Here is a 12,689-nt window from a genome sequence, read left to right on the forward strand (position 1 = left end):
AAAAATTCCCCATGGAGGGACTCTGTGCTACATATCAACATTTCTGGAAATGGGGCAGATCCATGCTGGCTGTAGCCATGAGGATGACTGGTCTTTTATTCTGCAGAAGTCAAAAGAAGGTTTGTTTGTTTTTTGCTATCAATTCTTTTATTCAAAAAGTTAAAATACAAAACTCAAAAAAGGAAACAAAAAGAAGTGAGAAGAACTTTTAACAATTGCCACTCATAGTCAAAAAAATACCTCATCATATGAATGTCATTGTTTTGGGGTATCTGACCTGAACATAAGTCGGTGTCTGCAGACAAAGTGGGAAAGAATTCAAAACATCCCACTGGCCAGGATAAAACCTAGTCAGTTGTCTCAACTTATTATCATTTTTAGTACCTCAAGAATACATCTAGTCAGTAAAAGATAAATTTTCTGGAATTGATCCCTTGATGGAAGTATTAATCACTTTAACTGGAATTATGACTCTGGTCACAAAACTTTCTTTCTCCAGTTGTACTTGTAGAGATGAAATCATCTCCACTGAGATTTTCTTTCCTGCTATAATTATCAAAATTATGGTTGATTTATTTTATTTCCAAAGAAGCCTATGGGATGTCCCTCCTCCTCCCTCCCCCGTCATCTTTGTAATCATGGCAAAGAATGTTTATACTTTCCCAACCAAGCAAACATGATAAATACATTATTCCACAACACTTCATGTTAACCAAAGTTTCAAAATACCTCCAGCTCTGTGGTGATCATACAATCAGAATCCTATAGGCCAGATTATGTAAGACTGAAATGTAATGCTGTACCTTTAATGTGCCAGACTGCATTTAATCTCCCTCGACAGTGTGGCTATGCTCTTTGGTGAGAGAATTTTGCTTCTCCAGAAGGCAGCTCTGAGAACAAAGAAAGTGGCACCTGTCTAAGAGAACAGATCTCCATCATGATGTCTAAAATGGTGCTACTGCTGCTTCTCCTTGTGTCTCATTTTCCTTGTGCGAAATTGATGATGAATTGTCCATTCGGTATGTTAAAAGAGAACTTTGTTTTCAATTTCTACAAACCAGGAGATTTCCTGATAAATGGAATAGTATCTACATCTGCTAGAAATTATGCACCATATATTTTCATCCAGACTCCCTTCCACAGATATTCAAGGTATTTAACTCTGGTGTTTAATTTTGTCCTTTCTACTGTCAAAAAAAAAAAAAAAATTTTTTTTTTTTTTAGCAGAGAAAGATTCCCATGTCCTGGTTCTTTGTTATTATTCATCATGTCACAGTTTTCCTCCTTATTTGTTTTAAGAAAAAGGCTTTCCCTACTCTATTCACATCATGCATGTTTTAAAAGTTAGAATTTGAGAGGGAGGGTCGCCATAAGTGTTCCAAGTTCTGACGCTATGAAAGTTCCATCACCTTGCAAAAAAATTCAAATTACAGAAAAAGCCATTTCAATTGTTCCTAAGAAAAGGTCATTTTTGCTAAGCAGTCTTTTTATATTCCTTGAGGTAGAAATGTATTCCTGATTTGACAAGGAAAATTTAGAGCTGTGCAATCCTGCTTTTATACTATTATAAAATACATGTTATCTATGTATTTAATATCAATTGTCAATCAGCTAGCAACTTCAATCACTGATCAGCTAAAAAGCAAACCAGCTAATTTAATTAATATTAAAAATAAAATGACATCATCTCATAGTGATTCTTACAGAGTAGGAAGAAAATTTACTAAATAATTGAAACAAATATTATCCCAGAATTACAAAAGCAGTGCAAAACTAAGTGATTAAGATTACTTATAACTTACAAATATATTAATAGTGATAGAAACAAAAATAGCCATCTACTGTTCTAAAGTAACAAAATAATATAGGATAGTATTCTTTAATATTTACAATTTGAAAAGAAGATAAAATGAAAAAGTAAATATTATTCAATGGCAAAGGAATATTTAACAGTAAAAAGTGCAATGCTAATTGACTAAATGGATGGCCAGACATAATAGCTAACAACACAGTGCAAGTATATAAATCCAGGATTTGTCCAAGTAACTGATTCTTAGAGAGTTCCTTTTTAATCCTGCTGACTGATACACAAAAGTTAGAAACATTATGTTACTATAATATAAGCATCAGAAAATGTCAAAGTGATCAGCATACAGAGAATGTATGAAGCTTTGGAGAGATTTGAATCCTTCTACGAAATGAGGAATAAAGGGCAATAATGTTGCAGGGCTTCAAATTCCCCAAATCATAAAGATTTATTCTGGATAGTAGGGGTGTGGTGGTTAAGACACTGGACTTGTTGACCAGAAGATTGGCAGTTCGAGACCCAAGCGCCATATGATGGGGTGAGCACCCGTTCCTACCCCAGGTCCTGCCAACCTAGCAGTTTGAAAACATGCAAACGCAAGTACATAAATAGGTATCACTTCATTGGGATGGTAACAGTATTCCATGCACCTTAGTGTATAGTCATGCTGGCCACATAATCACAGAAGTGTCTTTGGACAATGCTGACTCCCTTGGCTAGGAAATGGAGATGAGCACCATACCCTAGAGTTGGTCATAACCAGACAGGAGAAACCTTTACCTTTTTATTCTGAATAATGTTTTTCCCTTTTCTTACATCAAGAATATGTAAAGAAAAAGCTCTTTAGTATGCCAAACTGAATCCCTTTCTAGCCTTAGAAACTTTTAGCTGCCTCAGATAAGGCACAGGAATTACTAGATAACCTTAACTATTGATGATGATAATAACGTTATTAAAGGCCATCAACTCATTGTTGACTTCAAAACCACACAGATTGCCCTTCTTCAAAATGATATATCCTCAAGTTATTTTTTTTAATTTTTCCAAAATGGAGATTAGATACACATTTATTAAAAAGGAAACTTGGTGCAGTCCATTCAGGAACATTGTGGTTTAGGGTATACAGCCATAGTGGCCCAGTGGTTAGAATGCAATGTTGCAGGCTACTTCTGCTGACTGCTGGCTGCTGGCAGTTCGGCAGTTCAAGTCTCACCGGCTCAAGGTTGACTCAGCTTTCCATCCTTCCGAGGTCAGTAAAATGAGGATCCAGGTTATTGAGGGGTGATATGCTGATTCTGTAAACTGATTAGAGAGGGCTATAAAGCACTATGAAGCAGTTTATAAGCCTAAGTGCTATTGTTATAGAGCAAAATCAGCCACCCTCCTTAAATGAGGGGGAACACTGAAGAAATTTTTGAATATAGAAAAATCGCCTACAGGACAAAAAGAATTTAGAAACTAAGATAAAAATCCAAACTGAGAGTGAAGGCATATTAATATCTCATAACTTGCAGTGAGCATCGGACCTGGTGGCACGTCCTGCCCTTCTTCTTTGCCATTCGTGAGATCAATCGGAATCCAAGGCTGTTACCGAATATCACCCTGGGCTACAACATCTATGATAACTTTTTCAATGGAAGAATGACATATGAGTCCATGTTGGATTTTCTTTCTACAGGGAATGAGACTATCCCAAATTACAGATGTGGAAGGCAAAAACATATTTTGGCTGTGCTTGAAGGGACTGATTCTGTGCTTTTTAATCATGTTTCAACTATGCTGGGCATTTACAAAATCCCACAGGTATGAATGGAAGTTCAAGCTAATTTCCCTGGGTATGTTCTGTGGATAATCTAAAAGGTGGCTATGGTACATATTAAGAAATAAATGAAGTCAGATGATAAAAAGAACCCTATAATAAGAATTTCCCCATTATTTATTCAAATAATTCTATATTCCTTGTGGTATCAGTTTACAGCATTGCTTTTGAAAGATAGTCTGGGTTTTGCAAATTTCTCATTTTTTGCTATTGAATTGCATTCAAACTAAGCCTGAGGTGAAGCACTGGAACCCATCCTCTGAATGAAATACCTACCCCACTTGTTAATCTTTCTCTTGTCTCTTCTTTCAGTCTTCCACTCACTGCAGTCTTCCTTCCAAGACAAAAGAATTATTTGTCAAAATCCATCCAGATTTAAAGAAAGACTCAAATAGTGTAATGGTTGAAAAGGGGAGTGTCAGACTGCCCACAACTTGAAGCTATAGATAAAAATGATCCTTGTCTGTCTATTTGATGGGAAAGGTATAGCTTTATTAGAAATCAAATGTATTGCAACATTGGAAAACCAGAACAGAAAATTGTGCTCCAAATTCCCTCCCTTAACTGTCTCTCATTGCCCAGTGCAGTGTAACCAATCGGGTTCAGGCAAGATAATAATAATAATAATAATAATAATAATAATAATAATAATAATAATAATAATAATAATAATAATAATAATAATAATANTAATAATAATAATAGTAGTAGTAGTAGTAGTAGTAGTAGTAGTAGTAGTAGTAGTAGTAGTAAAGTTGGAAGGGACCTTGAAGGTCATCTAGTCCAACCCCCTGCTCAGGCAGGAAACCCTATACCATTTCGGACAAATGGCTGTCCAGTCTCTTCTTAAAAACTTCCAGTGTTGGAGCATTCACCGCTTCTGGAGGCACGTTCCACTGGTTAATTGTTCTCACTGTCAGGAAGTTTCTCCTTAGTTCTAGGTTGCTTCTCTCCTTGATAAGATGTTTTAATAACGGCCAGTCCAAGTGCAGTTTCATATGTGGCATCTCCTTCCAGCTGGGTGACCTTAAGGCATCGTCTCGAGGAGATACAGCACTTACTTTCATTTCCCAAAGTATTCCTCCCTTCATTCCCCCTCTCCCAGTTCATGGCAGTCTGTCACCGCATAGCAGCAAAGCACAAGCAAGCATAAAGTGCATTTGACAGAAAGAAATGGGGGAAATGACTGGCTGGACAGATGTTACCATAATATCTTGTCTGTTCTCTCCACCCAATCAAAGTATAAACTTAAGATGGTTTAAAAAGGTTACATTTCCCCTTCCTTCAACATGGAGGGGAATCAGATAAGATATTAAGACTATTAACAGAGAAAAGTTCTTAAAGCAGAGAGAGCACATGTCATGGTTGAAAATCGAGGGCAGAGAGAAAGAATTTTCCTGCTTAGGGGAAAGGGTCCTCAGATATCAACAGTCCTTTTTGTCTGTAAGACAAAGATAACCAACCCTTTTTCTGTTTCTTCCTAGATCAGCTATGGAGTCATCAGCCACATTCCTGAGCAGAAAAATCATTTCCCTTTTTTCTACCGGTTGAGTCCAAAACAAGAACCTCCTCACTTGGCGATGGTTAAACTGCTCCTGTGTTTCCGATGGACGTGGATTGGCCTCTTTGTCCCAGACAATGGAAACGGGGAAAAGTTCAGAAATTCCTTTGTGACTGCAGTCATAAAGAAAGGGGTTTGTGTTGCTTTCTCAGAAAACATACCACAGAATGATGAAGAGGAACAAATGAGGAAACTTCTTCATTTTATCCCTAAGGAAGTGAAAGTTATTGTATGCCATTTGGATTTAAAATCTGCGATAATCCTAACCTCAGCAATATCAAAATCTGAGCAGAATCAAAAAGGGTTTGGGAGGAAAGTGTGGATTGCCACCGTTTTGAGTGACAGAAGCGTGAGATATTTTTATGAATTCATTAACTTGCAGCATAAACATCTTCTATTATCTTTCTTATCCCAGGCAAAAAGGAGGACACAAAATTATGATTTAAAAACATCTTTTCTTCCTATAAAACAGTTTGTAATTTCATCATTTTGGGTCTTCTATCCAAGCCCTGTGTTATCTAAAAAGTTTTGGGTAAGGTTCATTGAAAGAGAGAAGTGGAAAATCCTATCCCAGGATATGGTTGCAAATATCTTGACTCAGGATGGCTCTAGCATTTCCACTGCAATTCATGTTATCTCCCACATCCTCAGCATTGCTTCTTCCTCCCAAATGATCAGGAGAAGAATGAGGGTTGGAAACCATCAGACATCTCTGAAAGTACAGCCGTGGCAGGTGAGCTTTTCCCTTTGAAGTTCCTCTGATAAAACCCCTTATCTATTGGAGTAGGGAAGGGCTACAAATGGGTGGGTATGCCCAAAAGCAATTGCCCAGTTTCTAGTGTTAGTTTTCACCATGCTGGAGGCTTAGAGAAAGAGAATATGAAGGAGATGCTGTTGCTGAATAGCACTTATTGAACCCTCTGTCCACAATGCCATCTCCAACCTCTCTCTTGTTCATCACACATTGAGTTTGTAAACCAGGGAGTTTATTTCCACTTGTGCTTCTATCACCACAACGTGTGAAATCTATGTCCCGTGTGAGCATCTTTAGAGGATAGAGAGGTCAGTTCACCTGCATCTGATTGTGGATTCCAAATCATAACTGGCACCTACCACCATTTTCTTCTGCATTTGCCCCTTCACTCTCACCATGGAAGACTGAGTCCCAAGACTCTTCCCTTATTTCTTTCCCTCCATTACAAAATTAACCTATAATGTGGAACCCCATCAATACAACTCCACCCCTTCTATTTCCTAGCATCATCAGTTGTTTTCATAAAGCAATGAGGAATTGAAGCTTCAGAACCCAGGAGATGGGGGGGAATCACAGGCATGAAATAGCCTACCTGTATTGCCATTGTTTTTATGTTCTTCCAAAAAAAGGCCCTGTTGTGCTCCTGAATACCCAATGTGTCAGAATGGAAGCAAATTCTCCATTTCTACTATTTTTCATGTTGATGCATCATCAGCCAGTGGGAAAAGTATTCTGTAGTCACAGTAGAATAGTAGATATAGGGAGGTCTGACAGAATTATCCTCTTTTACCTCTATGATCTTAGAAGTAGCAGGTCTCAGTTATGAACCAAGGAGCATGAGAAAGAATGAAAGAGAGGGAGGGAGGGAAGGAGGGAGGGAGAGCATATACTTAACTTCATTCTGCCACCCAATATTTGCAGGCACAGCTTTTAATTGTTTCAAGTGGGAACAGGAAAGATATGGGGTAATTCTCCTGATTTTTTCAGGTTTATAACATTTTATTGGATTATAAAATAAAATATAAAAATACAAAAACATATAGTAGGACTCAGTGGGGAAAGAAAGGGGAAAAGGAAGTGAGGGGGAGAAGGGGAAAAAACAGACTTCCTCTGTTGCAGTAGAATAAAGCATTAACATCGAACCTCCACTTTTTACTTTTCCAAAGTAGTATAAACTAGCCATTTCTATAACAACAAATCAATTTAATCAGTACATTCCAAGATCAAAGTTTCATTTTTTTTCCACCTCAAGCACAACATCCAAAAGCAGTCTCCATGTGGAAACAAAAGTACTTATGTTCTTTTCTTTAATCAAAATAGTCAATTTAGCCATCTCTGTCAACTCCATTGGCTTTTGTAGCCATTCATCCATACTGGGAATCGAAATGTCCCTCCATTTTTGTGCATGCGATAGTCTTGCTGCCGTTGACATATATAGGATCAAAGTTCCAAATTTTGTTTCTAAGTCTTTTTCCATTATGCCCACAATAAGAGTTTCTGGTTTCATCTTTATCTTTACTTAAGAATTTTCTGCATTAAAATATGAATCCTACTTCAATATTTCTTTGCTTTATCGCAAAAATTATCCTGATTTTTAATGTTTGTGTGTGTGTGTGCTTTAGCTTCATCCTATTCTCAGAAATTTCCAGCTTTACAATCTTTCTGTGGATGGTGTTTATTTGGATGAAAATGGAATTCCTATTGCTGAATTTGATATTATGAACTGGGCAGTATTTCCTAACAAGTCCTCTGCTGGAGTGAAGATTGGAAATACAGAAAGAGATGCATCTTTGGAAGTCAAGCTCTCCATTGATCACAATGCCATCATATGGCCAACGACATTTAACCAGGTGGATTTGGCTGGTTGTTTAGAGCAGGGGTCTCTGACCTTGGCAACTTTAAGATTTGTGGACTTCAACTCCCAGAATTCCCCAGCCAGCATAAATAAAAAGAGAAGAATGAAATCTAACCATACACAGTATTACCGTTTAACAGGTTTCATACTTTCTTGGGATCCAAAAACACAAAGGCAGGCACATTTGAGGGCCTTCCATAAGGCTGGCAGGGTTGTGATTAATCCCACCTCAGGTGGTTTGATGTTCCAGTGGGCAGGTATATGTAACTGTATGGAGGCATGGTCTCAGATAACCTGGCTTCATGCCATGTATGGATTTGAAGTCATAGACAGCACTTTGAATTAGACCTGGAACCAAACTGGCAGCCAATGCTGCTCAATGAAATCATGGGTAGGATGCCTAGTTTTCAGAGCACAAAAAATTTCCTGTGCTGCTGCATTTTGTACCAGATGAAGCTTCAATATACTGTTCAAGAGCAGCTTCATGTACAGCACATTAGAATAGTCCATTTGGAAAGTGACTAAGGCAGATATGGTTAAGCATATGGCCTTCCTGATCCAGGAATGGGTGGAATTAGCACACAAACTAAACTGTGCAAAGACTCTCCTAGCCACAACTGCTATTTCCTCTTTGAGCAGGAATTGAGCATCTAGAACAGGGTTTTTCAACCTTTTCACCCATTGTACCACTTTTAGGATATGGCAATATCCTAGTACCACCAGTCGCCTAGCAAGGTGTCAAAAACTTGATGACCAAAAAAAAAAAAAAAAAGGAAAAAAGTGATAAAGTACAGGTAGTCCTCGACTTACAACAGTTTGCTTAGTGACTGTTTGAAGTTACAATGGCACTGAAAAAAGTGCCCCCCAAGCCACAGCCAAGCAAGACACCTGCCTGCCCGCCCGGCAGCGCTCTTCCTCCTGTCTGAGGTTTTCATTGTGAGCATTTCTGTTGGGGATTGGCGGGTGGGGTGGGGGGTGTTTGGTTTTTATTCCCCCCATCTGCTGGGTGGTTGCAGCAGGTTTTGGTCACTTCACATGACCCTGGGACACTGAGACCGTCATAAATATGAATCAGTTGCCAAGCATCTGAATGTAAATCGCAAGACCCTGGAGATGCTGCAACATTCCAGCTGATCGGCGCTTCTTCTGGGCTCAGCAGAAGTGCCAGGATCAGTGCCAAGCTCCATCTGGAGCCTGGCGCTGATCCTGGTGCTTCCACTGAGCCCTGACAGTCCCAAAGAAGCGCTGGTCCTGGGGCTTCCGCTGAGCCCTGACAGCCCTGCAGCTTCAGCCATCTCTCGCTCAGGCTTGTGTGGTGCTGCCACCGGTTCAGGTCATTCCCCTCTCCCACTACTTTTCTAGGATGGTCGCGTACCACCTGCCAGGTGCCAATGTACCACAGGTGGTACCCGTACCACTGGTTGAAAAGCCCTGATCTAGAAAGACCTCCAAATTGTATACCAGGTCTGTTTAGAATGATATAGCCCCAACCTAGCCCAGAAATGGTAAATCTCTGGATCTATAAATGTACTGGAACTCAAAGCTATTCAACCATTCAGAGTTGATTTGAAGTCTATTGTTCCCCATCAAGATCCCCACAAGCTTCAGGCACTGAGAGATCATAATATAACTCACCAGGGAAGGAGATCTATAACTAAGTATCATCACCATTTTGGTGGTACTTTACCTAAAAGCTTACCAGTCTTGCCACTCTGATGCTTGGAAATGGATGGGGTAAAAGAAACACTCCTATTTCTCCTGGACCTCCCAAACACCTACTGTTGATTGAGGAGTGCCAAAATTGTTCTGTAAGGTATCTTTCAGCATTTAGGGAAATAAGACATTCAGCAAATCCCTTTGAAGGAGGAAGAAATAGAAGCAGGCAGAAGCAGGCAGAAAGAGTTGGCCATTGGCCATTAAAGCTGAAGCTGATGGGACTTGATGTCCAAACCACATCTTCTTAGAACAGAAAGCTAAAGATGCCTACTGTACATGAATGTTTGAAGTCAATTTTGGAGTCAAATCCTGGTAAAATAGGACTACTTCTGGGTATTCTTTAGAAAAAGAAGAAAATTATTTTTTGAAAAAAAACCCCACTATATTTTCAAAATATAATCAGGAGGGCATCATTGGCATATAAAACTACAGCATTTGACAAGTTTAGATACAGTACCATTTTAAGTTAAGAAAAATTAAAATTCTTGGAAGATCCTGAAAGACTATTTCTGCCAAGAACCAAGTTCAGTACAAGCTCTTCCTCTGCTGAATGCTCATTCATTCACTCTATTAAGCCTTCCTTAGATTTGATTACTTTTAGTTCAAATGACTTTCTAACTGAATATATTGGGTTTGGTGAATATGTATAATGTTTGTGTCCCATCTAAGCAATCTATGGTTTAGCACTGTTAACCTGGCTGGTAATGAATTTCTATTCATTTAACTGGAACACAGACATTCTGGGTGCTAGTTTTGGGCAGTTTCCAAATGTGATCTATAATAAACTCCTAAAATTGGTTAACCAGGATATTCTTTATTTACACAGGTGCCAATTTCTAGGTGTACTCCAAGTTGTCTCCCAGGATACAATAAACTGCTGAGAGAGGGAGCACCAGTTTGCTGTTATGACTGTTCTCCCTGTATGGAAGGAACAATCTCCACAAAGGAAGGTAGGTGGCTCAGGAGCAAAGAAGGAGCACTATACAAATACATGAGGTCTCATATGCTTTTCATCTAAGCTTGTCAAAGACTTCCATGTTCTGAAGGACCTAAATTGCTACTATCTTGCCAGTTTCCTCTCCCACAAAATGCCTCAGAAGCAGACCTTTGTGTTGGAGAGGTGTTTGGGCATACCTGAGTGAGGAAATGAGTGCAGGCAATGAGACAATTAAAATAAATAATTAATGTTCTAGCTATACCACACTACAACATTGTGGTTGCTTGGTCATAAGGAGATAAGTGCTACTAACTTCATTAGTTGCTTGTGTTTTTCAGATGTGGTTCATTGTGAAAAGTGTCCAGATAATCAGCATTCCAATAAGAAGCGAGATAAATGTGTCCCCAAAGTTACAACTTTCCTGTCCTATAAAGAAATATTGGGTCTCATGCTGGCTCTCCTTGCCATTGCTTTATCTGTAACTACAGTCTTTGTTCTGGGAATCTTCATTCAATACCGAGAAACTCCCATAGTCAAAGCCAATAATCGGGACCTCACCTACATACTTTTGATTGCCCTCATGCTTTCCTTCTTGACCACCCTTCTATTCATTGGCCGCCCCAAGAAAGTGACCTGCCTTCTTCAACAAATCTCCTTTAGTATAGTTTTCTCAATTGCCATATCTTGCTTGCTGGCTAAGACCATTGTGGTGGTCGTGGCTTTTCTAGCCACAAAGCCAGGCAGTAGAATGAAGAAATGGCTGGGGAAAACTCTGGCCAACTCCATTGTCTTGTCTTGCTCTGGGGTTCAGGTAGGCATCTGCCTTATATGGGTGGGAAACTCTCCCCCATTTCCAGATTCTGATCTACATTCCCAACCAGGACAGATCCTGCTGCAATGCAATGTAGGTTCAGTCACCATGTTCTATTCTGCCCTTGGCTATTTGGGCTTTCTGGCTGCCATTTGCTTCATTGCAGCTTTCCTTGCCCGAAAAGTGCCAGGGACCTTCAATGAAGCCAAGTGGATCACCTTCAGCATGTTGGTTTTCTGCAGTGTTTGGGTCTCCTTTGTCCCCACTTACTTGAGCACCAAAGGGAAATACATGGTAGCTGTGCAGATCTTCTCCATTCTAGCCTCTAGTCTGGGCTTACTAGGCTGCATCTTTGTCCCCAAATGCTATATCATTATTCTTAGCCCTGATCTAAACATGAAGGCACATCTGATGATGAAAAACTAGGAGGGCTTCTGATCTTGGTGCTCTATTGAGAGGAGGACAGAATCTTTAGAAATATAAAATAAGCTACCTTGGAACTAGAATCTACAAGGAAGTCTCTCTTTCTTTTATGTCAGCCTTGATTTAGACCTAATAAATGTAACTGAGGTAGCAAGAAGCCATTAAAAAAATCCTTATAGATAATGTGTACAATTTCAATTGTTAATTTGAAAAAAATGCTAACATGAAGGCACTTATGGTGGTTTAAATGAGATAGAACATTTGGAAGAATTGCCTTTTTTACATGGACAGAAAGAAGACCAGCTGATTTTCAGTGGGAAGCTGTATTATTCTTTTGTAGCAATAAATAATCTTTGACCAGCTAAACTTTTATTGAATTTATTACACCACAGGTTTCTTTTAAGTTTTTCATTCCCAATTATTTATGCCTCAAATTCAGTTCTCAGACAATGAATCAGAAACATTAGAATAAGTTGTTTCATTCAAAGTCAAACTCAATGAATTATATGGGAATTTTATAATTTAAAGTTATTTTAATACCCGAGGTTTTACTTTTATGCAATACTGTGCACTAAGGGGATCCTTTATGGCAGGGCTTTTCAACCCATGGAATGCATACCATCAGTGGTACGCGAGCACCTGGCTGGTGGTACACGTAGGACGGGTTGAACAGCACTGTAAACAAAATGTTAAAAAAAATGCAAAAAAAAGTGTAAAAGTGGATGAGGTGAAGCGGCAGCAGTGCCACACAGGCTTGTGGCAAAGTCAGCTGGAACTGCGTATTGCCTGGGTCCTACTGAGAGCCCAGGATCAAAGTGCACAGCTCCAGCTGATTGGCGGCGGCCTTGGGGGTAGCAGGCAGCCTCACACAGTCTTCAGTGGAGATTTCACTGGAGCTGCACGACACATTGCCTGGGTCTGTGGTGGTGAACACCTGCTGAAGTGGCACTGGGTAAGGTTGCTGCCCCCACCCCCACCCAGATATCCTTGCCACCCCCAAGCATTT

The 12,689-nt window shown here is 39.4% G+C and overlaps 1 protein-coding gene across 1 annotated transcript; it reads left to right on the forward strand.

Annotated features, from left to right (window-relative positions):
• The first annotated feature begins 1,021 nt into the window (after positions 1-1,021).
• Positions 1,022-11,686, forward strand: LOC107285909 (vomeronasal type-2 receptor 26-like). Its single transcript, XM_029283774.1, has 6 exons — positions 1,022-1,152; positions 3,322-3,610; positions 5,111-5,536; positions 7,564-7,791; positions 10,339-10,462; positions 10,788-11,686. The coding sequence occupies exons 1-6, from the start codon at positions 1,022-1,024 to the stop codon at positions 11,684-11,686; spliced, it is 2,097 nt and encodes a 698-aa protein (XP_029139607.1).
• Positions 11,687-12,689: the final 1,003 nt, after the last annotated feature.

Source organism: Protobothrops mucrosquamatus, unplaced genomic scaffold (assembly GCF_001527695.2).
Source record: "Protobothrops mucrosquamatus isolate PMUCROS unplaced genomic scaffold, P.Mucros_1.0 scaffold_84, whole genome shotgun sequence".
In the NCBI taxonomy this organism is placed as follows: domain Eukaryota; kingdom Metazoa; phylum Chordata; class Lepidosauria; order Squamata; family Viperidae; genus Protobothrops; species Protobothrops mucrosquamatus.